General features: G+C 40.4%; 1 protein-coding gene across 1 annotated transcript in view; it reads left to right on the top strand.

Annotated features, from left to right (window-relative positions):
- MMP20 (matrix metallopeptidase 20) overlaps nt 1-27,058 on the top strand; it is a 57,541-nt gene that overhangs the window by 14,093 nt on the left and 16,390 nt on the right. The window contains exons 4-8 of the mRNA XM_005899511.2: nt 834-959; nt 1,743-1,904; nt 4,630-4,771; nt 23,877-24,013; nt 24,969-25,125. Of these exons, the coding sequence (XP_005899573.1) occupies nt 834-959; nt 1,743-1,904; nt 4,630-4,771; nt 23,877-24,013; nt 24,969-25,125 (724 nt within the window). The remainder of the gene's footprint in view (nt 1-833; nt 960-1,742; nt 1,905-4,629; nt 4,772-23,876; nt 24,014-24,968; nt 25,126-27,058) is intronic.

Below are 27,058 nucleotides of genomic sequence, written 5' to 3'. Positions count from 1 at the left end.
CTTTCAGGAGTTTTATGCATGAAAGTATAATAAAATTACAGAGAAATTTTCTTTCTTGTTTTGACATGTCCTTAAAATATATTGGGCTATACAAACAGAAAGCACACGCTTGTCCAATTTACTATCATCGTCTTAGCCAGATCGTATTTTTGTTTTGTTTTTTTTTAGCAATTTTTTTTACATATACATGATATACAATGTTGTGTTAGTTTTAGTTGTACAGCAAAGTAATTCATATATATATATATATGTTCTTTTTCAGATTTTTCCCCCTTATAGGTTATTATACTATACTCAAAAATGTTGAGTATAGTTCCCTGTGTGATATAGTAGTTCATTGTCAGTTACCTATTTTATACATAGAAATGTGTATATGTTAATCCCAAACTCCTAATTTGTCCCTCCCTCACTGCCACCCCCTAAATAATACATTGAAATCACTCTGCCAACATGTGTTCACAGTCCAGTGAGTGGATAAGATGGTGGCTGAATAACCATCTGCCTCTCTCGTTTTGTAATCTGCAGCATGGTCATAGTCTATAGTAGGCCATGTGCCAGTTAATAGTGCAACAAATACAATAACGAAAGAACATTTTTTTTAATTTTTAATGCTTACTATCTTTAAAATACAAAATATTGCTTTTATTATTTTAATAGATCACTCACTGGTATGTGAGATTCCTCTTATAAAAAATGAATATTGAAAAGTAAATCTATTTGTATGAGAAATACCAATGCTATTCAAAAAGTTATCCATTCCCTGTGATATTATGTACCCCTCAAAATTTGCTAGAAGGACTAAATCCTGTTGGCATTTTGCCCCATATGTCTAGATCACGGGGATTCCTATCCATTTGATGGGCCTCGAGGGACTCTAGCCCATGCATTTGCACCTGGAGAAGGCCTGGGAGGAGATACACATTTCGACAATGCTGAGAAGTGGACTATGGGAACGAATGGTATATATGCACAATTCACCATAACCTGGAAAATATTGTACCTTCTTCTGGGCCTCCATCATGAAACCTTGAGGTTCAACGTCCCAAGCCACCCTTTAACTAGGGGGGCTGGCTAGGAAAAACAAGTAAGCCAAAAATCCAAAAGGGAACACCATAAGGGAAAAGAACCACCCTCAGTTGTGCTGTAGATTTGTCTGACCTCTAGTTCACAGGGTATAATCTCGAGAAACAGCAATACCCTACGCAACACACAGCAGTATTTTTCTTCAACTGCATAGTATTTTTTGTTTCTTACCTGTACTTGGAAATAGGCTACGTTCAGAAATGACCTAAGAAGAATTAGTACTTTACTGAGAAGTACAATGGGGATGGGTTAACATTTCTAGAATATCTGCATGTCATCTGGAAATCTCCAGTGTGAAACATGGGTGGATAAAAGAGAGCAGACAGGGAGCCAGTAAAGCATGCATGGACTAAATCTAGGTATTACAGCCACTGTTAGTGCTAAAGCCCTTCTTTACGGAGCACCATTGACCATGAACAAAATAAATCGATTTACATTTCCATCACCCCCTACCCCAATCCCCTCCTTGCCAAGGAGGGAAGAACTAGGCTAAAGTCAGCAAAGCTAAGGGCCAGAACACCCTACCAACATTATAATAACCCAGGTCTGAAAAGAAAATGAATAAACTATGATTTGGCATAAATTCTCCTGTGAAGACAGGAAATAGTGAAAATAAAACTCTGTGTTGATGCTGTCTTTTCCTCTCTCATATCATCTAGGTTTCAATTTATTCACCGTTGCTGCTCATGAGTTTGGCCATGCACTGGGCCTGGCTCATTCCACAGACCCGTCAGCACTGATGTACCCAACTTATAAGTATCAGAATCCCTATGGGTTCCGTCTCCCCAAGGACGATGTGAAGGGGATCCAGGCACTGTACGGTACAATCGCTACACTTTTTTGACTACAGACTCTGAAAGTGACAGGCATTTGGTTTCATGGCAAAGTGTATCCTGCCAGCCATTAACCTGCATAGGTGAAGATTAAGCTAGAAACCGCAGCCCCAACTATCCCCTCTTAGGAAGAACTTATTTACCATATATGGGTATTGCTTTCTTTTGTAAGATGAATATTTAAATTTTACGTCTTTCCTCCAGAACATATTGGTCCCTCGATGGCCATAGAAAATACAATCATTTGTGTGTATTTTGAGTGTTGATCAGGGGTTAGATATTGGAAGAGGGTGGATTTTTTTATAGTTCATATATATAGTGTTTATCCATTTGCAAATAAGTGACCTTATCTCGGGGCTTCCCTGGTGGCTCAGACAGTAAAGAATCTGCCTGCAGTGCAGGAAATCCAGGTTTGATCCCTGGATCAGGAAGATCCTCTGGAGAAGGGAATGGACCTTATCTTCCTAAAAATAGTAATGATGATGGTAATAACTGTACCATTTAGTCATATAGCCAATCTGCAGTTTCCAAATCATGGTCATCAGTATGTGATGACCTCATCACTAGCCTGAGGGATGTAAAATGTTTTCTGCATTTTATAGTTGAGAAAGCTGAGGCTCAAAGACAGTAACTATCCCAAATTATCAAAATTATCTGAAATGTTAGTATTCTTTTAAAGATGATAAAGGATTATTAGGAACTCTATATCCCATTTTCCTAAACAGAAAGACAAGTCCATTCATCCATGAGAAGAAATCTTGAAACATCACTAGACCTTGACATTTTGTCTGTTTGATGGGTAAAATGCTGGAGAATCTAGGAAGCTGCCTTTCCCGTAAGCCTCAGAACCTGCTCATTCAGCATTTACTTGCAAGTACACCTGCTCTTCCACTCAGCCTAGAGAAGGGCCTGTAGAACCCAGCTCCTCCTGCCTTCCCACATCTGGCCAGTTCATCTGTTGTTTAGACTTAGGTACACACAGCTGCAGTCAGATTTCACCTGAGGCACAAAAAAGACAAATTTCATCCCAAGAAGTGTTCAGCCAGCTGTTTCCCTTCAGAGTGGGGTCTATGCCAGTTCTGCTTCTCTCTTGAGTGACAGGAAAAAAAAAAAAACTGTGAATCTCTCCATATAACAAGCTAGGGCTCCAGTGTAAAACCCTTCCTGCGGCTATCAGGGAATGCTTGCTCAGTCACTAAGTCATGTCCGACTCTTTGTGACCCCATGGACTGCGGCTTCTGTCCACGGAATTCTCCAGATGAGAATACCGGAGTGGGTAGTCATGCCATTCTCCTGTGGCCCCCAAGAGGAACCCACTCCAGATCTGTGCCTACCCTTTATGGGTCTTTGTGCCCTGGAGCATCACCACCACTCTGACAGCCACTGTTCCTCAGCCAGGAGAGGAAGTTTATATTTTGACAAGGCTGTTTTTCCACAAGTGGACAAAATACAGAAACATGGTTTTATATCGCCGAGAGGCACAAGCCTCACCTACTGCTGACCACCTTACCACCCTGAGCTTCAGCAGAGTGCTTGGAGGATTAAGAAGTGTTCAAAAACTGGCAGCGTGTTTCTGATCCGACCAGTTTCCACTTTCTGATCTTTTCCCAAAGCCTCACCCCAACCTCTGATCTTCATCCTATTGCTGACCCTTCTCCACCCAGGTCTTATCCACGTCACCCCCTGGCCTCACTCCTTCCCTGATCCCCAGCTATGGTACCAAGACTCGATACAGCACAGGGACCTGCCGGGAGCAGTGGCTTAGGCAGCCCCAGCTCACTCCTCAGTAGCTGGCAGACAGTCCTCAGGAACAGAACAGGAGATGAAAACTCAACAGCATTTCCCCCAAGGCCCGGGTCCTATGTTCCAAGAGGATCTACCAGAAGATGCCTTTAAATGGTAAACACCTCCATGGTACCTCAGGGCCCCAAGAATTTGCTCAGCCTCTCCTGGACACCTAAGAAAAAGCTTATGCACAGGGCAGGACACCCAGAAGCTGTTCAAAAATAAGAAAACACACAAGAAAGATGTAATCTTATTGAGAGCAAGAGTACTTTATAACCAAAAAAAAAAAAGAAAACCACAGAGGAAATTTTCAAAATAGATTGCTAATTTGAAACACCCATAGCTATCAAAGAAATTTGCATAATAATAAAATAATAGCTGCCATTTGGGGGGAACTTTTATTATGTGTTAAGCACTCCACTAAAAGTGCTCTTCAGGCATTATTTAATTCTCACAGAAACCTTCTGAGATAGGTACCTTTATTGCCTTCCCCCATTTTACTATGAGGAAATGGAGGCTTAGAGAGATTGAATTATTCATCTGAATCACATGAGTCTTCCCTCGTAGCTCAGTTGGTAAAGAATCTGCCTGTAATGCAGGTGACCTCGGTTCGATTCCTGGGTTGGGAAGGTCCCTTGGAGAAGGAAATGGCAACCTACTCCAGTATTCTTGCCTGGAAAATCCCATAGACCAAGGAGCCTAGTGGGCTACAGTCCATGGGGTCACCATAGTCAGACACGACTTAGCGACTGAACCACCATCATAGGAGTCAGAAACTAATGAAGCCAGGATTCAAACCCAGGTCCTCATGTCATCGACAGCCACGCTGTTTGTGATCTTGTAATATGCACTGGAAGTGAGTCCCTGGAGCAGAAGTGTACAGACTGTATTCCTGGTACCATTTTGACCAAGTCACTTTGAATCCTAGGACCTCGGAGAGCATTCTCAGGGAAGCCCACTGCACCCCACGGCCCCCCTCATAATCCGTCCATCCCTGACCTCTGTGACTCCAACTTATCCTTCGATGCTGTGACGATGCTGGGGAAGGAGCTCCTGCTCTTCAGGGACCGGTAAGCCTGACACGTGCCCCCAGCTCTCACCAGGCCTCAGCCGCGCGCCCAGGTACATGTTGTCAGAGACGACCTTGTCGCTGCCGTGGGTGACGATCGTGCAGAAGTGCTGTCCTGTTTGATAATCGGATGGGAGGCAGGAGTCTTTGGGGAGACACAGAATTGCCAAAGCTACTGTTTGGGGGGTACCTACAATGCTCTTGCCACTGGGCTGTTTTCTATATAAGTCCAGTATTTCTTCTAATCCTTTTCACTGTGAAGCAGAGTTAGAATCCAAAATTTACAGATGAAGACAGAAGCTCAAGAGAACACAAAACTTTACAAGGTAACACAGTTGTATGAAGTGACTGAGTTATGACATCAGCCCAGATTTCTCTGATTTCTACTTTATTCACTTCTGTATCCCTACTGGGAGTCCATAGTATATTCTCAATAAATATTTGTTAAAGAGGGTTGGGTAGATGGAAAGATGGACAGATAGGTTGTGCATGGATGGATGGATTCACAGATGAATAATCAGGTGCATAGGTAGATGGGTGGAGAGTTCTAAACTTAGTATTCTTCCTAAACCCCTGTTTCTCAAGGCCTCTTTTCAACTGTCAGTTGTCAAAAAGTGCAGAAAGAGAGGGAATATTGGTGACTTCTTGTTATACCACAGCTATAGCTACTAAAAGAATACCCTGATATTTGAGTTTCATTATTGTCGTTTTAGGAATGTTTCTTTTGGGCTTATTAATAGAAGTTTCAGTAGTTCTGTGATTTGTAAAAACAATGAGATGGCATTGGTATTTGACTTTTATGGCATAGGAGACTGAGTAATTTATGATACTGGAGATGCTGGATTTTTAGTGAAGATACTATAGGAATAGCTGCAGATATGGCTATGATGAGTGGTGGTTGGTGGTTGATCTTTATTTTTTAGTAATTTTGTTGTTATGGAGATTACTCATGGAAATTAAGTAGACATAAGTTTAACATTAGTGTAATAAGGGAAAGGGAGAGAATTAAAACTTTTTGTTTATTTGAAGATAGGAAGTAGGCTTTGGTAATACATTTTTATAGCCAAATTAAGTGTAATAATACTTTTGGCTTGCTGAAAGGTGGATGGATGGTGACAGCCAGTGAGTGAGAACTGGAAAAATCTGAAAAGGTTGAAAAATTCATCCAGGTGCTTCCCTGGGGACTCAGTCGGTAAAGAAACCTACAGTGCAGTAGATCTGGGTTTGATCCCTGGGTCGGGAAGATCCCCTGGAGAAGGGACCGGCAACCCACTCCAGTATTCTTGCCTGGAGAAAACCGTGGACAGAGAAGCCTGGTAGCTACTGTCTGAGGGGTCCCAAAGAGTCATATACCAGTAAGCAACTAACACACAAAGGGGAATTAAATTTTAGGTTTTGTGTTATAAAGTTAAATTCAAGTACTAGAATAAAACCTGAGAGAGTTAGAGCAAAGCTGCTCATTTTAGGTGGTAGGGCAGAGTTATATGTCAATAGTTATTGGAGTAATCTTGTTGGAAGTAAAAATTCTAGTGAAAATGCTTCTGATTCAAAGACGTTTAATAGAATCATTTAGGAGAGGATTATTTTCATTTATTAAAATTAGAGTCAAAAAACGAGATTCTTCTAGACACATGAAGAAAAATCATTTGAATACTTTGGGCAGCTGCTAAGAAAGTGGCAGTGAGTCTTATTAATCAGGTGCAGGCATTAGTATACAATGTGTTAGCAATTTTGATAATTCAATCTTTGGAGAAAAATCCTTTAAGGGAAGGCCTGTCTACGAGCTGTAGGCTTCTGATAGTAAGTGAGGCTGAAATAAAGAGTAAAGCTTTAAATAAGCTGCCCGTTTGAAAGGTGTCCTGTTTATAGTTATGAAGAATAAACCCAGACCATATAAATAATATGCATTTTTAAAATGCAGGTGTGCAGACATGAATGAATGCTAAGTGCAGTTGACTAATACCAATAGTAACTATTACTAGGCCTAAATGGCTTGATAGAGAAGAGAGCAATCTGCTTCATGAGAATAGTTGGTGTGGGTAGTAACACCTGGACAGATGTCCGTGTTTTGGATAGTTTTATTATTTTCTATCACTGATAAAAACAAAGTAATAAAGCTCCAACCATTGTGCTTGAGTGAGACTGGGGGAAGTGGTGAGCAAGGCCGAGCTGGAGGGACTCGCCAGCCACAGCTGGGAGCCCCGTGGGTACGAGTAGACAGTGACCAAGGTTAAGCATGAAGACTTGTTGGAAAGCTCATGAATTAAAGTTGCATTGTTCCTCTTTCCCTCCTACTGTGCTGTCTCTGGGAACATGGCTACCAGTTACTCTGTAATTACTTCTCTCCTTGGACAAAAAGAAACCTCCCAACTCTCACTTCCACTCCTCCATTTACTGGGGACAGAATTCAACCACATCAGAATAGGCAGAGGTAGCTTAGGCATAAGCATGTGTGACATTACTTGTTCTTTTTCTTCATTGGAAAAGAGTGTGTGTTGAACAGATGTAGGGTGCTAACCCCATCACAGTACCTGGGCCTGGAAAGACAGATCAACAGTCCCCTGGCCTTTGCACACCTCAAGGTTAGATGAGGGAAAGAAACACCCAAACAGCACTGCCATCTGTGTGCTGTGGGTGTATTTAGACAGACAGAGAAAAGCTCTGGTGTCTCTTTCTATAAAAGCACACTAATTCCATCAGGCCCGCCCTCATGACCTTATCAAGCCCTAATCACCTCCCACTGGTCCCATTACACTGGGGGTTACGATGAACCATGCGAAGACACAGACGTTCAGCCCATAACACAGAGTAATCATATTGCTAAACATGTTGTTGAATATCCTTCCAGACTTTTTCTCTGGGTAGAGATTTATCATAAATATGGGAGGGAGACAGGGATATCCACAAAAGTAAGACTTTGTAATGTGCTAGATGTGCTGATTTGCAAACTTTTTCACTCAATTATCTCTCATTTTTTCCATGTCAATGAACTTTAATTTTCATCTTTATTTAATACATGTGTATATCATCCCAGTGTATAGATCTATCCTTACTTATTTAACCAGTCCCAAACAAATGAACATCTGGATTGTTTCCAATTTTTAAAAAGTTAGAAACAGCTGAACTAAATCTTCAACAATAGATGGGCATCTACTTTTCAAAGCAAGTGAGAGGAAAACCCAGAAATCTAGGCTTTAGCCTTAGGCTAAGTTGGTTTGAATTCTGGTCATGCTTCCTACTGATCAGGTGACACTGGGTAAGTCATGTGCCAAACTTGTGAGCACTCAATAAAAGGCAGTTACTATATTTAGGAGGGGGAATCAAAAATATGTACAATGGATTAAGGCTTGGAAACAATCAGAGGTATTTTTAATTGTTACCTGTTTTGATTGATTCTTTTTTCTTAAGACTTGCTGATTATTTACTGTGTTTTTATTATTACCAAAAAGTAAACCAAAGTGGAATCAGTAGGCATTGACCCAGGAGCGATAGGCAAGGTGCAGAGCAGGAGAGCCCCAGACACCGTGCAAGGTGACGTCGGCTCCACCTGACTCCGTGCTGTCCTGATGAGGGGTGTAGCGCCTGTGCCCCGGCGCAGCGAGTAGCTGCTTCTTTTGGTATTATCAACAGTTGTGATAGAGGCAAAGGAGACAGTGAAGTCAAAGACAGCCCTTTCACACAATTATATTTTCTTTAAAAACTAAAGGAAACACGTTTTAAACTTCTATTTATCAAACTATGAGCATTCAACAATTGCTGACAACTAATTGGAGATAATGTATCCTTTTATGAAATACCAAATGTAAATGAAATGTAAATACTGAGGGTGGTAAGAGAATAGAAAGAGAAGTATAGATATAAGGGACATTTATAAAGGGGTAAGCAGGGAAGAAATTAGGGGAAGAAAGGTAGCTCATTAACATATATCTGCTCAGCCATCACCTTCTCATCTTCTTCCACTCAGGATCTGAGGAGCTATTGTGGTAAGGGCAGGTAATTCCAAAGAACTAGGAAGAGCTAAAAAGAGAACGAGGAAAAATAAATAAATAAATAAATAAAAAGAGGACGAGGATGCTACCCTTTCAGCACTGGAGCTGCCACTAACCTGCCATGGGACCTTGAACCTCTCTTCCTCCTTTGCAAAAGCAGATGTTGCCTGATATTTGTTGTGACTTCAATGTGTTCAGTACTTGGTGCTAAGCATTTTGTTATCAACTCCTTACAACAGCCCTGTAAAGTATGAATTATTATTACTCCCTTTTTATTAGACATAGAAAAGATGAACAACTTGTTCGTGCTCACCAGGCTAGTCATGTTTGAAGCTGGGGCCCACACCCACAGTCCTGTGCCGGAGGCTGTGCTCCTAACTGCCCTGACCTGCTGCCTCGTGGGTGCCGTGCAGAGCTGGACTCACATGGCGCTGATCCCCTACTGGCCGTCACCAGAAGTCCCCAAGGGCTTGCTAAGCCTGGACAAAGAACAAAGAATTCTTTCAGCCACAGCCAGCATGGCAACCTGGGGGTTATACGAAAGCATTCCCAACCTGTTCTCTCCCTCCCGCCAGCCTGGAATTCCCCACCACTAACAATAATCTGTTGATGAGACATTTCAGGCTGTGCATGTAATAACCGCACAGTTTGTTTCCAAAGCATGATGGAATGCAGTGCCTTTTAAAGTCACTGTGAGACTGCTGCATATTCTCCACAGTGTATAAATGGATTTGGGTCCATTCAAATGTTCTGTTTGAAGAGAAACTTCAGCTACACACACACACACACACACACACATTTAATTCACATAGATTTACTCTTATAAATAAATGACAAAATATTATCTCAGATTTCCTTGAAATGACTAGAACAGCAGTCATACCCAAATGATATTTGTATGCCTTCTATTATTCTGGGTTTTATATGATACAATTTTAATGATAAGATCAAGAATATGTCTATCAGCTTCAGATTTCAGAATAATAGCATTTCACATGTAGAATAGCCATAAAGGTTGATCGTGTCCAAATCCTTCATTTTGGAGACAAGAAAGTCAGGCCCGGGACTCTCAGCCCAGAAGACCCTGCTCTGAAACCCAGGCCTGCTGACGCCCAGCACAGAGTCTATCACTCACATAGAAAGCTTCATAGCTGTGCAGTGGAACTGTGAAGAGAATGTTGAATTTTGACTTGAATTCATGAATGAATGCCTTCTGACTGGAATGCATCTGCGTGAGTAAGAAAAGCTGCTATGTCCCTGGGCCCTGGGCCTGCAGGTAGGGTGAAAAGCCACAAGGAGAAGGAGGTTCTTGAGTAGCCAGGTCCCCAGAAATGTCTGCTAGGCTTCTCCACATGCTGTTTTGTTCTCAAAATAGGGTTCTTTATTTTAAAACATCTGTAAATCCCTGACTGATCGACTAATTGTCACATTCTTAAAGATGTTATGTATCGTATATAGTAATGGAAAGAAAAATAGGTTTCAGGGTCATGCATGTAGGGATTGAAGAGAAGGACGAATGTAAGAGGTATCTTGATTTGATGAGAACAATGGAAAAAGAGAGTCGATGGTAGCAGCATCTCTCACTTAGATAAGAAAATCAAAAAGATTTAGACACATCAAGAAAAATTCAATTTTAGATAAACTCATAATATTATTAATTATAAAATCTGACATTTTATGATCCTTTACGATGTGCTATGTTATCCTAAGCATTTTATAGACATCTGCTCCTTCAATCCATGCTCTTTGTCCCAGCTAGAGTTTTAACCTAGGTTTACTTGACATCAGAGACAGAATCATTACAATGGAACCCCAGATAAGTCAGGGGAAAGAAGATTGTCTTTTTTTTTTTTAATGATCAGTAGTGTACAATGCTGTTGAGGTCACCAGGTTGAAAACTGAAGAACAGGACTGACTGTCTGGGATGATGAAGGAATATAGTTTTAGCAGCACAGCTGGGGCTTCCCTGGTGGCTCAGTGGTAAAGAACCCACCTGCTAATGCAGGAGATGCGGGTTCAATCTCTGCCTGGGAAGGATCCCGTGGAGAAGGAAATGGCAACCCACTCCATTATTTTGGCCTGAGGAAATCCCATGAACAGAGAACCCTGGAAGGCTACAGTCCATAGGGTTGAAAAGAGTCAGACACGACCTAGCGACTAAACAACAAGGAGGAATGAACCCAGATCCTGCAGAATGAAAAGGCCAAGGGTAATGGTGGGCTTCCTAGGTGGCACTAGTGATGAAGAATCCCCCCTGCCAGTGCAAGAGGCAGAAGGGATGAGGGTTTGATCCCTGGGTCACGAAAACCCCCTGGAGGAGGGCCTGGCAACCCACTCTAGTATTCTTGCCTGGAAAATCCCATGGTCAGAGGAGCCTGGAGGGCTACAGTCCCTAGGGTCACAAAGAGTTGGACACAACTGAAGCGACAGCATACATGCGCAGAGAGTGATGGTATAGATCATTCATTTTCAAATCATTCATTTGAAAATCTTGTTAATAACAAGGAGTTAAGTCAATAACTGGAAGAGGCAGCAGAGTCCAATGAGGATTTTTCAGTCTGAGAAATACCTGGGAATATTTGAAGGCATAAAAAGGAGCCATTGAGGAGAAAGAAATGCAAAGCTCTATCAGAAGGAGAGACAATATAATCAGTACCCTCTCCTATTATTAATAGATGAGTCCATTGGAACCTAGCGTTTTCCAGATTTTCATGGGCTCGAGGAAAGCGTGCACAACAACTAAAGAGGAAGTCTTCCTCCTTCAGTCTCCCTGAGGACATTTCTTTTCTGGCTATAAGGTTGCATCACTGAAAGTCAACACATGGCATTGTATTTACTTAGATTGATTCTCTGTTATGTATTATGAATTCAAAGAGGCAGAAGGTGTACAAAGATTGCTGATTCACTGTCGTTTCTTCTGAAACCCCTCCTTCTGACTAAGGACGAGGTTCTTTACATCTTCATAGGTTGTGGCTTAAAATATAGATCTCCATAGGCTCCACAGATGGATATATACACTTAATTTAAGGACACTATGAATAGTTTTCACTGTTTTAACCACTGTCTACATGTAGGATTTTAATTTTATAAGCTCTGTTTTTCTTGGTTTCAGGGAGATGTTTAATGCATGTCTGATTCTTGGCCTCTTAACCCTCCTGATATAAACAGCCCTGGTTAGCAAGCTCCCCACAAATGAATGCCTTCTTGACCAATGATGTGATTGTTTGTATTTCAAAGTTTCCACAGACAAAATTTTATATTAATGAGAAAAATTTAGAAGAAAATTTAGTTCTATTCATAAACTCTAAGTATTACATAATTAATAAATTTGTAGGGTGAAAACATCTTTTTAAAGTATTTACAAATAATTGTAAGATTATTTATGCACTTTCATATGCATTGTCTCAATTGATCCTTTGAAATGTTAGCAGTTATTATTATTTTTTTCATTCTTATTTGACAAGAAGAAATTTAGCCTCAGAAAAATTAAGTGACTCATACAAGTTCTGCTGCTACTGCTGCTGCTGCTGCTAAGTCGCTTCAGTCGTGTCCGACTCTGTGCGACCTCCTAGATGGCAGCCCAGCAGGTTCCCCCATCCCTGGGATTCTCCAGGCAAGAACACTGGAGTGGGTTGCCATTTCCTTCTCCAATGCATGAAAGTGAAAAGTGAAAGTGAAGTCGCTCAGTTGTGTCCGACTCTTCGCAACCCCATGGACTGTAGCCTACCAGGCTCCTCCATCCATGGGATTTTCCAGGCAAGAGTACTGGAGTGGGTTGCCATTGCCTTCTCCATACAAGGTCACACATCCAATAATAAAATAAGGTCTCAAGCACCCATTGCTTCTTTCACTGCACCACAGTGCCCATTCTCAGGGAAGAGAAGCATCAATTCAACCCAGCATCAAAAGACTGAAAGAAAAAAGACATCCCCTCCTCCTGAAACTAGGGCACAGAGTGACAGAGAATAGAAGAGTCAAGGAAAGTCAGGGGTGAAAATGAAAGGGCCCATCAACTCTTGCTGGATTACAGCCAGCAAAGAGGTGACCGTGTCTCCTAAAAAGGAAAGAGCGAGAGGATCAGTCAAGCAGGTGGGGAATGAAGACAGAAGGGTCCAACAACAACAGAAAAAGGATAAAAAGCTTAACAGACTTGAATCAAGCCCCAGATGTGCCAGGACTTGCTGATCCCGAGAATACATAGATGAATAATACACGACCCTGCCGCAAGGAGCTCACAGGACTGGCAGCAAGCACCAGGAATGTTACCAGTGACTTCTGCTCAAACCTGATGACTTAGATGCTGTTCTTTAGTAAAGAAAATATGAAAACTGATGATTAAATAAGTTCTACACAACTGTGACATCTATCTATCTAGTCAACAAATATTTATTGAGCCTAACTATGTTCCAGATACAGCTTTGGTTCCTGGCTAAACAATGCAGTTAAATATCTATCAGCAAGTCTTTAATATCAATAAACTCCATTGTTTTGCCCTCCTTACCTAAGATCAGATTACAGACTATTAATATCTGTTTATTTCACTACATTTTAAAAATATCCTGCAATTGTTCTTTTTTATTTTAATTGAAGTATAGTGGGTTTCCCTAGTGGCTCAGTAGGAAAGAATCTACCTGAAATACAGGAGAAGCAGGAGACATGGGTTCTTTCCCTGAATTGAGAAGATACCCTGGACCAGGAAATGGCAACGCAGTATTCTTGCCAGGAAAATCACATAGACAGAGGAGCCTGGTGGGCTGCAGTCCATAGCGTTGCAAAGAGTCAGGCACAAGTGAACACACATGGTTGGTTTACAGTTGAGTTAGTTTAAGGAATACAGCAGCGTGATTCAGTTATACATGCATATATTTTTTCAGATTCTTTTCTCTTATAGATTATTATAAAATATTGAGTATAGTTCCCTGCGCTATGCAGTAGGTCCTTGTTGGTTATCTATTTTATATAGAGTAGTGTGTATATGTTAATCAAAAACTCTTATTTTATCCTTCTCTCCCTTTCCCCTTGGTAACCATAAATTTGTTTGCTATATCGATGAGTCTAATTCTTTTTGTATGTAAGTTCACTTGTATCAGTCTTTTAAGATTCCGCATATAAGCTATATCATATGATATTTGTCTTTGTCTGGCTTACTTCACTTAGTATGATAATCTCTAGGTTCATCCATGTAGCTACAAATGGCATTATTTCATTTGTTTTATGGATGAGTAATATTCCATTATATACATATATATGTATGTATATATATATTCCATCTTTCATACCCATTCATCTGTTGATGGATACTTATGTTGCTTCCATGTCTTGGCTTTTGTAAATAGTGCCACAGTGAATATCAAAGTGCACGTATTATTTCAAATTGGTTTTCCCCAGATATACACCCAGGAGTGGAATTGCAGGATTATATATAGTACTATTTTAGTTTTTTAAGGAACCTCCTTATTGTTCTCCATAGGGACTATACCAGAATACATTCCCAGCAACAGTATAGGATGGTTCCCTTTTTCCCATACCCTCTCTATTGTTTAGACTTTTTGATGCTGACCATTCTGACTGGTGTGAAGTGATACCTCATTGTAGTTTTGATTTACATTTCTCTAATATCATTAATGATGGTGAGCATTTTTGTTTGCCTTTTGGCCATCTGTACATCTTCTTTGGAGAAATGTCTGCTTAGATCCTTTGCCCATTTTTTGGTTGGATTGTTTGCCTTTGCAAATATTTTCTCACATTCTGTAGGTTGTCTTTTTATTTTTTTTATGATTTTATTAGATGTGCAAAAGGTTTTATGTTTAGTTAGATCCTGTATGTTTACTTTTTTATTTCTATGACTATGGGAGATGGATTCAAAAAGGTATTGCTGTAATTTATGTCAAAGAGTACTCTAGCTATGTTTTCCTCTACAAATTTTATAGTATCTAGTCTTACAGTTAGGCCTTTAATCCATTTTTAGCTCATTTTTGTGTGTGATATTAGAGAATATTCTAATTTCATTCTTTTACATGTTGTTGTCCAGTTTTACCAGCACCACTTATTGAAGAAACTGTGTTTTCTCCACTGTATATTCTTGCCACCTTTGTCATAGATTAATTGCCCATAGGTGCATGGGTTTATTTCTGTTTTTTTTTGTGTGTGTGTGGTATCTTTTTCTGATTTTGGTATCAAGATGATGGTTGCCTCATAAAATGAATTTGAGAATGTTCTTTCCTCTGAAATTTTTTGGAGGAGTTTCAGAAGATAGGTGTTAACTCTTTCTCTAAATGTGCAGTAGAATTTGCCTGTGAAGTCATTTGGTGCTGGGCTTTTGTTTGTTGGGAGCTTTTAAATCACAGATTCAATTTCAGTATTTGTAATTCATCTATTCATTTTTTTAAATTTCTTCCTGGTTTAGCTTTATGAGATTTCTAAGCTTTATAAGATTTCTTTCTAAGAATTTGTCCATTTCTTCTAGGTTGTCCATTTTATCAGCATATAATTGCTTGTAGTAGTCTTTTATGGTCTTTAATATTTCCATGGTATGGGTTGTATCTTCTCCTTTTTCATATCTAATTTTATTAATTTGGGCCCTCTTCCTTTTTCTCATGATGAGTCTGGATAAAAATTTATAAATTGTGTTTATTTTGTCAAAAAACTAGCCTTTAGTTTTATTGATCTTTTCTATGTTTTCTTTGTCTCCATTTCATTTATTCAATATTTCTGCTCTGATCTTTATGATTTCCCCTCTACTACAAACTTTGGGTTTTGTTTGTTCTTCTTTCTCTAGTTGCTTTAGGTATAAGGTTAAGTTGTTTATTTGAGATTTTTCTTGTTTCCTGAGGTAAGCTTTTGTCACTATAAACTCCTCTCTTAGAATTGCTTTTGCTGCAACCCCCAGGGTTTGGATCATTGCGTTTTCACTTCCTTTTGTCTCTAGGTATTTTGTTTTATTTCCTCTTTGATTTCTTCAGTGATCCATTGGTTGTTTATTGTGGCATATTGTTTAGCCTTGATGTGTTTGTGCTTTTTTGCACAAATCTTGTAGTTGATTTCTAATCTCATAGTATTGTGAATGGAAAAAGTGCTTTATATCAGTGGTCCCCAACCTTTTTGGCCCCAGGGACTGGTTTTGTGGAAGACAGTTTTTCCATGGACAGGGCAGGTGGGGGGGTGGGCATGGTTCAGGTGGTAACGTGAATGATGGAAAGCAATGGGGAATGGCAGATGAAGCTTCACTCACTTGTCTGCCACTCACTTCCTGCTGTGTGGTCCACTTTCTAACAGGCCACAGACCAGTACTGGTCCTCAGCCTGGGGGTTGGGGACCCCTGCTTTATATGATTCAATCTTTGTAAGTTTACTGAAGCGTGCTTTGTGGCCTAGCATGTGATCTATTCTTGAGAATGCTCCATGTGCACTTAAAAGAATGAATATTCCACTGCTTTCAGATGGAATGTTCTATAAATATCAATTAAGTTAATCTGGTTTAATTCATCATTTAAGCCTTGCATTTCCATATTCATTTCTGCCTGGATGATCTGTCCATTTATGTAAGTAGGGTGTTGAAGTCCCCCACTGTTATTGTGTTACTGTCAATATCTCCTTGTATGTCTCCTTGTATATCTGTTATCAGGTGCTCCTGTGTTGTTTTTGTTGTTCTTTAGTCACTAAGTCATGTCCAACTCTTTTGTGGCCCCCTGTAGCCTGTAGCCCACCAGGCTCCTCTCTCCATGGGATTTACCAGGCAAGAACACTGGAGAAGATTAACATTTCCCTCTCCAGGGGTTCTTCCTGACCCAGGAATTGACCTGCATCTTCTGCTTGGCAGGTGGATTCTTTGCTCTGAGCCCCCTGGGAAGTGTATGTTGGGTGCATGTGTCCTAAGTTGCTTCAGTCAAGTCTGATTCTTTGCAACCCTATGTACTGTAACCCACCAGGCTCTTCTTTCCATGTGTTCTCCAGGGAATAATACTGGAGTGGGTTGCCACACCCTCCTCCAGGGTCTCTTCCCAACCCAAGGATCAAACCCGCATCTCTTAAGTCTCTTGCATGGCAAGTGAGTTCTTTACCACTAGTGCTACATCTGCAATTGCTGTATCTTCTTCTTGGATTGATCCCTTGATCATTATGTAGTGTCTTCTTTGTCTCCTGTAACAATCTATCATTTTTTAATTAATTTTTATTGGAGTATAGTTGCTTTACGATATTGTATTGGTTTCTACCACACAGCAAAGTGAATCAGTTATACATATACATATATCCCCTCTTTTTTGAGTTTCCCTCCCATTTAGGTCACCACAAAGCACTGAGCTGTACTATAGGTTCTCATTAGTTGTCTATTTTATACATAGTAGTGTATATATGTCAATCCCAATCTCCCAATTTATCCGACCCCTCTTTCCTCCCTTAGTATCCATACATTTGTTCTCTACATCTGTGTTTCTATTTCCGCTATGCAAATAAGATTATATATACCATTTTTATTGATTCCACATATATGCATTAATATACTATATTTGTTTTTTTCTTTCTAATTTATTTCACTCTGTATGACAGCCTCTAGATCCATCCACATTTCTACAAATGACCCAATTTCATTCCTTTTTATGATTAAGTAATATTCTATTGTATGTATGTACCACATCTTCTTTATCCATTCCTCTGTTGATGGACATTTAGGTTGTGTCCATATCCTGACTATTATAAGTAGTGCTACAGTGAACATTGAGGTGCATGTGTCTTTTTGAAACTTGACTTTTTCAGGGTTTATTCCCAGTAGTGGGATTGCTGGGTCATATGGTAGTTCTATTTTTAGTTATTTAAGGAGCCTCCATACTGTTCTCCATAGTTGCTTTATCAATTTATATTCTGACCATCAGTGCAAGAGGGTTCCAAGAGTCTTTATCCTAGTCTATTTTGTCTTGGGTTTCCTTGGTGACTCAGTGGTAAAGACTCTGCCTGCCAATGCAGGAGACATGCGTTTGATCCCTTGGTCAGCGCTATCCCCTGAAGAAGGAAATGGAAACCCATTCCAGTATTCTTGCCTGGAAAATCCACTGGAAAGAGGAACCTGGAAGGTTACAGTGCTTGGGGTTGTAAGAGTTGGACTTGACTTAGTGACTAAACAACAACAACAACATTTTGTCTTATATGAATACTACTACTCCAGCTTTCTTCTGATTTCCATTTGCATGGAATATCTTTTTCCACCCCCCTCAGTTCTTCTTTTCTAACAGTTTTATAGACTTGCTTTTTTTGCCTTATACTTTAAATCTATTTACAGGTATATTAGGAGGTTAATTGTTATACCTTTTTTGGTCAATTTTAATTATTATTGTAATCTATAGCTCTAAGTTTGTAAATCCTCTGGATATGTGTCTTATCACTTTATTACCCACAAGATATAATTTTTCTTCATTAATATGAAATTTTTCATGAGTACAGATTCTTTTGGAATTTGTGATACTTTACATAAGTATCACATATAGGTAGTGTTTATTACTACCTCATGTATACATTCTAATATGTCACAACAGTGTTTAAGCCAAGGTTTCTTGACTTTGGCACTACTGATATTTTAAGCCAGACAAGTCTATGTCATGCTGGACTATCCTGTGCATTGTAAAAGGTAAACTAAAATGATATCCCTGGTTTTCACTAGACTCCAAAAGCAGTGCCCACTCCTAGTTGTGACAACCACAATTGCCACCACTCATTAAAAAATGTCTTCCATGGCACAAAATTATTCTTGCTTTAGAATGACTACTTCACATCAATTTAATCCTCCCAGTACCCACAATATCCTAAGTTAAGTAAGGAATATAAGATTCTACCGCCTGTGAACAGTTCCAAAAGTACGTTTTTGGTTTGCCTAAACTCTTAACCATTGCGCTTTACTACCTCTCACATTGAGTCATCTGGGACATCAATAACATGTAACTTCAAATGAAAGATTGGGTTTAATTTGTCTAGAGCCACTTGATTTTTAAATGAGAATTTAAAAACTCCCACATGATTTTTAAATGAGAAATGAAAGAAAATACAGCCCAGCTCTAGAGTACCCAAAAAGAGAAAGCAGCTGGAAGTTAACCTTATCAGTGATGTAATTCAAAAACAGCCTGATTATTAGACTATGTGTCTGCTCCTCCTCCTTCCCACTTTCTTCATCCTCATTATTTTAATTGCTTGAAAGGCACACTTTGTACCTTAGAGAGAATCTAGCACAGTGATGAGCAGAGTCAGCATTTTGGAATTACATATTGAGTTGAATTAATTGGAAAATGCTTTTTGGGTTCTTCATGGGTTCCCAGTGAATCCATTGTTTGGCCTCCTTATCAAAGATGAAATTATGAGCTTTTGACTTAATCTGTTTTTCTATATTTATTACCTGATTCTTCTGGATACCCAAAAAGTTTTCACTTTGTGATGGTGAAGAGAAGGAAGTGGGGAAAAGCAGTCCTTCTGGCCTCCAGAAAAGGCCAGATCTCATTGGATAAGCAGTCAAGTTATAAACAGAGGAAAACCAGAGGTCACAAGCCTGAGAAGGAGCAAGTAGAGAAATTAGGGGGTATGATGAAAATCAAGGCAGCTGGAGTTTAATTGACTCTGTCTGGCCTTAGCCGCTCACTGACATTAGAGCCTCCCAGCCTTTCTGGGTCTCACTCAGTTTTCTATCTTTTACTTCATACAATGTAAATATATAATTTCCTTGAAAGATAAAGATTGGTATAAAATAGACTAATTCAGACAACCTGAGAATATACTGAGCTACACGTAATGGAATGATGGTGGTGGTTTAGTTGCTAAGTCGTGTTGAACTCTTGAGACCTGATGGACTTTAGGCTGCTAGGTTCCTCTGTCCATAGGATTTCCCAGGCAAGAATACTGGAGTGGAGTGAGTTGCCATTTGCTTCTCCTGGGGATCTTCCTGATCCAGGGATTGAACCCATGTTTCCTGCATTGCAGGTAGATTCTTTACCTCTGAGCCACCAGGGGCTTCCCACACCTAACAAGTTTTTGGCCTAATTCTTACGTATAATTTTAATAATACTGCTAGCTATGTTACTTGCACTTTGCCTATTTTATGAGATTGTTGTTTCCTGCATTACCAAATGTGTGACTGAACCTCCAACAAAATAATAATAACTAGGCGACTTGGAAAAGTTGATCAAACACATAGTTCTGGATGCAATCAGTAACTGTAATTACTCTAGATATGGAAGGATACAAACAAGAGGAAATTTTTCCTGGACTGTAAGAGACTGGGTAAGACAGGTTGGTCCAGCCCTTTGGTTACTGTTGATAGTAACAGTACGCTGGTAACAGCAAAATCTTCACCAGACCTAAGAATGAGTTCCTTGCTCCATGGGATGAAATGGTCATGAAATGCCTCCTAAAGTATGGTCGAATTTGTAACCATGAGGGGGCTCTGTCAACTACAAATTGCCACCTACCTCTACAAGAATTAAATCGTGAGCTGGGGCAACTGCTGATTTTCAACATCCCCCGGAAAATGTTCAAGGTGGAGAGCAAAAATGAGGCACTCTGTGCTCAGGGAAAAGCTGGCAGAATGGGTTTTCAGATAGATATTTTTAGGAGCTGATTTTATGAGCTTAATTTTTGTACCTCTTCATATGTAGAAAAGCACTAAAATCCTTCACAGTGACAACTGTTACTTGTGACTAGCAGAAAGCTTCACCAGACTAGCAGAAACCTTCTGGAAAAATATGTGCTTGATTATATATATTCCTTCTTCACCAAAACCAAATATATATACTGACCTCCCCCCACCCTGCATCTTTGGAGCAATTTCTCAGAGCCATCTGAGGGGCCATCTCCCAGCCTACGGTCCTCATTTTGCCCCCAATAAAACTTAACTAACACAACAACAACCACAAAAATACCTACAGTCTAGATAAGGCCGTGATGTATAGGGCTTGGGGAGAGGAAGTGTACCCTCAATAGACTCCTGCCACACTGAGTTTTATCTATGGTAGGTGCCCAAGTAATTATTTTTAAAATGGACAATATCCAGCCAAGTGGCACTTTACAGTTTATGATGCACTTTCAGACACTTTATCTCAGTTGATCCTCTTAATGATCTCATGAGATAGGCCAGGTATTATTATTTTCATTTAAGAGATTATGAAACAAGCTTGGAAATAATGGCAGCATTGGAGGTGCAAAGACAGCTTGCTGCTGCTAAGTCATTTCAGTCGTGTCTGACTCTGTGTGACCCCATAGACAGCAGCCCACCAGGCTCCCCCGTCCCTGGGATTCTCCAGGCAAGAACACTGGAGTGGGTTGCCATTTCCTTCTCCAATGCATGAAAGTGAAAAATAAAAAAAAAAAAAGAAAAATGAAAGTGAAGTCGCTCAGTCATGTCCGACTCTTAGCGACCCCATGGACTGCAGCCTACCAGGCTCCTCCACCCATGGGGTTTTCCAGGCAAGAGTACTGGAGTGGGGGCCATTGCCTTCTCCAGCAAAGACAGCTTACAGTTTTCTAAAACACAGTATACTTTCTCTTCTGAATCATGATGCTGCTTGCTGCTGCCGCTGCTGCTAAGTTGCTTCAGTCATGTCCGACTCTGTGCAACCCCATAGACGGAAGCCCACCAGGCTCCCTGTCCCTGGGATTCTCCAGGCAAGAACACTGGAGTGGGTTGCCATTTCCTTCTCCAACGCATGAAAGTGAAAAGTGAAAGGGAAGTCGCTCAGTCGTGTCTGACTCTTAGTGACCCCATGGACTACAGCCTACCGAGCTCCTCCATCCGTGGGATTTTCCAGGCAAGAGTACTGGAGTGGGGTGCCATTGCCTTCTCCAATGATGCTGCTTAGGAACATGGAAAAAATATTCCTCTCTCTCAATAGAGTTGTCCTTTGGATTTCATTATCAGCTCACCCAGATAGCTTCAGCAGACCCCTGTATGCAGCATCCCTCTTACGGGGTACATACTATGCTCCAGAACATCATGAACTTAACTCTTCATTGCACAAATTGCCCTGAATTATAATGTCTAATTGGGCTTCCCTGGTGGCTCAGATGGTAAAGAATCTGCCTACAATGCAGAAGACCTGGGTTCGATCCCTGGGTTGGGAAGATCCCCTGGAGGAGGGCATGGCAACCCACTCCAGTATTCTTGCCTGGAGAATCCCATGGACAGAGGAACCTGGCGGGGCTACAGTCTATGGGGTCTCAAAGAGTCAGACACGAGTGAAGCAACTAAGCATGCACAGTGTCTAACTACTTATCTGCCTCTGCTACTAGATGATAGCTTCTTGAGGGCAGAGCCTGAATCTTGTTCAGTGTTTCATCCCAAGGTCTTACTCAGTGCCTGCTGATAGGTTCTTATAAATATTTGTTAAATTAACTAAAGCTCAACAGAATGTTTGAGGAGTACCTAAATTTACCACATGGAAATTTAAAAACCAAAACTTTCCCTTAAGTTCCCTGTCCACAAATACTTTTATGTATTGATTCTAGCTTCTACTGAGTCAGTAAACTATTCATATTTTATAAGAATGATTTTAAACTCCAAAATTCAAAATAGACCACATTTACATTGAAATATTTAAAGTCAGCATTCAAATACTTACCTGAAGAACAAGACTACCTCTGATAAAAAGTAAATTAGGCCTAAAAAAAAAAAAAAAAAAAAAGAAATTTTCAGACCAGTACCCTCATGTATACTCCCACAATTTTATGTAAATAATATTGGGAAAATGGATGGTTAAGCTGCTAAATCTTAAGTTAATGTATAGGTACCAGATTTTTGTGAACTAGCCATTCAGTTCAGTTCAGTTCAGTTCAGTCGCTCAGTCGTGTCCAACTCTTTGCAACTCCATGAATCACAGCACGCCAGGCCTCCCTGTCCATCACCAGCTCCCAGAGTTCACTCAAACTCACATCCATGGAGTCAGTGATGCCATCCAGCCATCTCATCCTCTGTCATCCCCTTCTCCTCCTGCCTTCAATCCCTCTCAGCATCAGAGTCTTTTCCAATGAGTCAACTCTTCACATGAGGTGGCGAAAGTACTGGAGTTTCAGCTTTAACATCAGTCCTTTCAATGAACACCCAGGACTGATCTCCTTTAGAATGGACTGGTTGAATCTCCTTGCAGTCCAAGGGACTCTCAAGAGTCTTCTCCAACATCACAGTTCAAAAGCATCAATTCGGCGCTCAGCTTTCTTCACAGACCAACTCTCACATCCATACATGATCACTGGAAAAACTATAGCCTTGACTAGACAGACCTTTGTTGGCAAAGTAATGTCTCTGCTTTTGAATGTGCTGTCTAGGTTGGTCATAACTTTCCTTCCAAGGAGTAAGCATCTTTTAATTTCATGGCTGCAGTCATCATCTGCAGTGATTTTGGAATCCCAAAAATAAAGTCTGACACTGTTTCCACTGTTTCCCCATCTATTTCCCATTAAGTGATGGGACCAGATGCAGCCATTATGTCCTAAGATATAAACACTTTCAATAGATAAGTAAATAAGCAACATAATTTATAATTGTTAATGTTTTTGCTGTTTTTACTGGAAGTAATTAGCATCTCCAAACCACAAAAATTTGGCTCATTTATATAATACTTATAAAATACACCTGAATGGCTAACTTTATGAGATTTCAATTTTCAAAAGATCTGATTCATGTTGATGTTTGGTAGAAACCAACAAAATTCTGTAAAGCAGTTATCCTTCAATTAAAAAATAAATTAAAAAAATTTTTAAGGCACAAACACACACACACAAAAAAAAAAAAAAAATCAGAAGAGGAAAGGGAAACTTGTAGCAAATGATACTTGGAATAGGAAGATGCACAGCTTAAGTGTATGCATCATTGATGTCAATCCCTGCTATTTCCTTCCATGCTTTGAACATCCTTAAATAAATGAAGGAAAAAGAATTACAGAGATGCTAAAAGAATGAAAGAATGAAAAGGAAAAAGAAACAGATTACTAAAGCCAATATATATATATATATATATTCTACTTAAAGACAAGACATGGACAAGAAGCATTTAGAAATGGCCTCCAAAGTATGGCTTGCCGTATATTTCAGTCCAAGTTCAACTGAAGATCTAAGTCAACCCTGATCTTATTCCTTTTCCGTTGCCAAATAGGATTTTCTGGCGTCGGCAGGTTCACTTGATGTCAGGGATCCGGCCCAGCACCATCACCAGCTCCTTCCCCCAGCTTATGTCCAATGTGGATGCAGCTTATGAAGTGGCTGAGCGGGGCACAGCCTACTTCTTTAAAGGTAAGCTGAAGATCCCGCGAAGAAAGAAGTGGCCGGGTACAGGACACGGTGTGTCTGGAGCACCCAGAACTATCAGTGTTTACTAGTGATCACAGAGCAGTTCCAGCCATTCCTGCTCCTCAGATTGGGGTGAAACATCCCTCTACTCTATCGTGACAGTGACAGCAGTGACGGTACCCTTCCCAGAGCCAAAGGAGCAGTCTGGTGAGGCTCGGTGATAGGCGAGTGTCCGGGAAGGCGGAAACCTGCTCCCTGTCCCACGCCCCCCCCCCACCCGCCAGACCTCTGCTCTGAGTGACATGGTATTCTCTACTGAGAGCCTCTCATTCACAGAAGTCAGCGTGGAAACCTCAGGAAAGCAATACAAGCATCTGGGAGCAGACAGACGCCTGGACTCTTGTCTCCAGCCCTTTAGTGCCTTAGGGAAGTTATCTAATTGCTCTGCATCTTCGTTTCTTCCTGTGCAAAATAGTCACAGTAATAACAACCTTGAAGATGTGACCGTGGCTAGCCAATGGAAATTGTCCAGCAAACGTTAACTATCAGTTTAGATTGTATTTTCTTGATGCCGAGGGCTGAGAATAGAAGATTAGTGCCAGTTTAAGCAAGAACCAGCATTTGTGCTTCACTTGCCCCTTCTCTCTCACACATATCTAAGACTGAAATGAGATTATACAGATGAAAAGTATCTTGAAAAAAAATGAATGTGTTGCATTTGAGACACAGTTGTATCAGTATTATTGCCTTCATAAGGCATGACTAGGGATTTCTGCCTCCAGGGCAAGTTTTAAGTCTTTTACTGAACTGAATAGAGACTTGTATCTCCTCCTGGGTTTTATCCATGGCAAATATCCCATAAACTAGCCCCACTGGTAATCCTGCCTAGAAATCCTAATGAGTGAAGGGCTCCACTAAATAGTACAGAGTTTTTGTAAGCTTTAATTTCTGGTTCCAGGACCTCACTATTGGATAACAAGAGGATTCCAAATGCAAGGTCCTCCTCGGACTATTTATGACTTTGGGTTCCCAAGATATGTGCAGCGAATAGATGCCGCAGTCTATCTCAAGGATGCACAGAAGACCCTTTTCTTTGTGGGAGATGAATACTACAGGTATGGCTTTTCTCTTTGTGATTGTCCAGCTGTATTCAACGAGAAGGAAAATCCTTTTGCTAAAAAGAATGCAAGGCAAATTTACAAAAGGCCCGTTGACTCTTCCCAGTCACTAGAGTGTCATTTGCTGATGGTTGACACTGTCTTCAAGATACAGAACCATCCAAATAATGGATGAATAATAATGGATGAAACATTCATTCAATAATCCCATTGTTTGGTGTCTAACACATGAAACATCCTAGTCTTTCAAAGCACTCATTAACTGGATGCCCAGTGGCCCAAGAGTGGAGTTACCATTCCCAATACATCCCACTGGGAATGCCTTGAAAGAAGAACTGATTCCCTCTTATGTGAGTATATCTTATTGATAGATGAATATCACTGCATTCCAGAATGCTCTGTGATTTTGTAAAAAATGAATGTGGTGACGACAGTGGGGCTCTTTGAAGGAAATTTTTGCTGAAAGGAAAAGGCCTTATGTTCTTTAACCTGGAGCATGAAAATTCTTCTTATCCAAAGATCGTGTGTAATTTCCAGGCCTGTCTTACTACTATGAGCAGATTCGATCACTGTGCACAGGCTCACACCTCGTCTCTCCGGCCTCATCTCACTACCTTAACTGGCTCACGTTGAAGAACTTGGTACAACTTTGCCAAGCTCTGCTGCTACACCTTCTCCAGTCACAGTTCTCCCTTTAGCATTCCTTGACTTTTTGAACATTAAGGGAGAAGCAAAAAGCTTACACTTTCCTTCAAGGGAGTAAGCATCTTTTAATTTCATGGCTGCAGTCACCATCTGCAGTGATTTTGGAGCCTAAAAAATAAAGTCTGACACTATTTCCACTGTTTCCCCATCTATTTCCCATGAAGTGATGGGACCAGATTCCATGATCTTCGTTTTTTGAACGCTGAGCTTTAAGCCAGCTTTTTCACTCTCTTCTTTCACTTTCATCAAGAGGCTTTTAGTTCCTCTTCACTTTCTGCCATAAGAGTGGTGTCATCTGCATATCTGAGGTTATTGATATTTCTCCCAGCAATCTTGATTCCAGCTTGTGTTTCCTCCAGCCCAGAGTCTCTCATGATGTACTCTGCATATAAGTTCAATAAGCAGGGCGACAATATGCAGCTTTGACATACGCCCTTCTCAATTTGGAACCAGTCTGTTTTTCCATGTCCGGTTCTAACTACTGCTTCTTGACCTGCATACTGGTTTCTCAGGAGACAGGTCAGGTGGTCTGGTATTCCTATCTCCTTCAGAATTTTCCACAGATTATTGTGACCCACACCATCAAAGGCTTTAGTATAGTCAATGAAGCAGAAGTAGATGTTTTTCTGGAAGTCTCTTGCTTTTTTGATGATCCAACAGATGTTGGCAATTTGATCTCTGATTCCTCTGCCTTTTCTAAATCCAGCTTGAATATCTGGAAATTCTTGGTTCATGTACTAGTGAAGCCTGGCTTGGAGAATTTTGAGTATTATTTTGCTAGCCTGTGAGATGAGTGCAATTGTGTGGTAGTTTGAATATTTTTGGCATTGTCTTTCTTTGGGATTGGAATGAAAACTGACTTTTTCCAGTCCCGGAAATTTCCAAATTTGCTGGCATATTGAGTGCAGCACTTTAACAGCATCATCTTTTAGGATATGAAATAGCTCATTTGGAATTCCATCACCTCCACTAGCTTTGTTAGTAGTGCTGCTTCCTAAGGCCCACTTGACTTCACATTCCAGGATGTCTGGCCCTAGGTGAGTAATCACACCATCATGGTTATCTGGGTCATTAAGATCTTTTTTGTACAGTTCTTCTGTGTATTCTTGCCACCTCTTAATATCTTCTGCTTCTATTAGGTACATACGGTTTCTGTCCTTTTTTGTGTGCCCATCTTTGCCTGAAATATTCCCTTAGTATCTCTAATCTTCCTGAATAGATCTCT

This window comes from Bos mutus, chromosome 15, assembly GCF_027580195.1.
Source record: "Bos mutus isolate GX-2022 chromosome 15, NWIPB_WYAK_1.1, whole genome shotgun sequence".
Taxonomy (NCBI): Eukaryota; Metazoa; Chordata; class Mammalia; order Artiodactyla; family Bovidae; genus Bos; species Bos mutus.
This window is presented reverse-complemented; position numbering and strand designations above follow the sequence as displayed.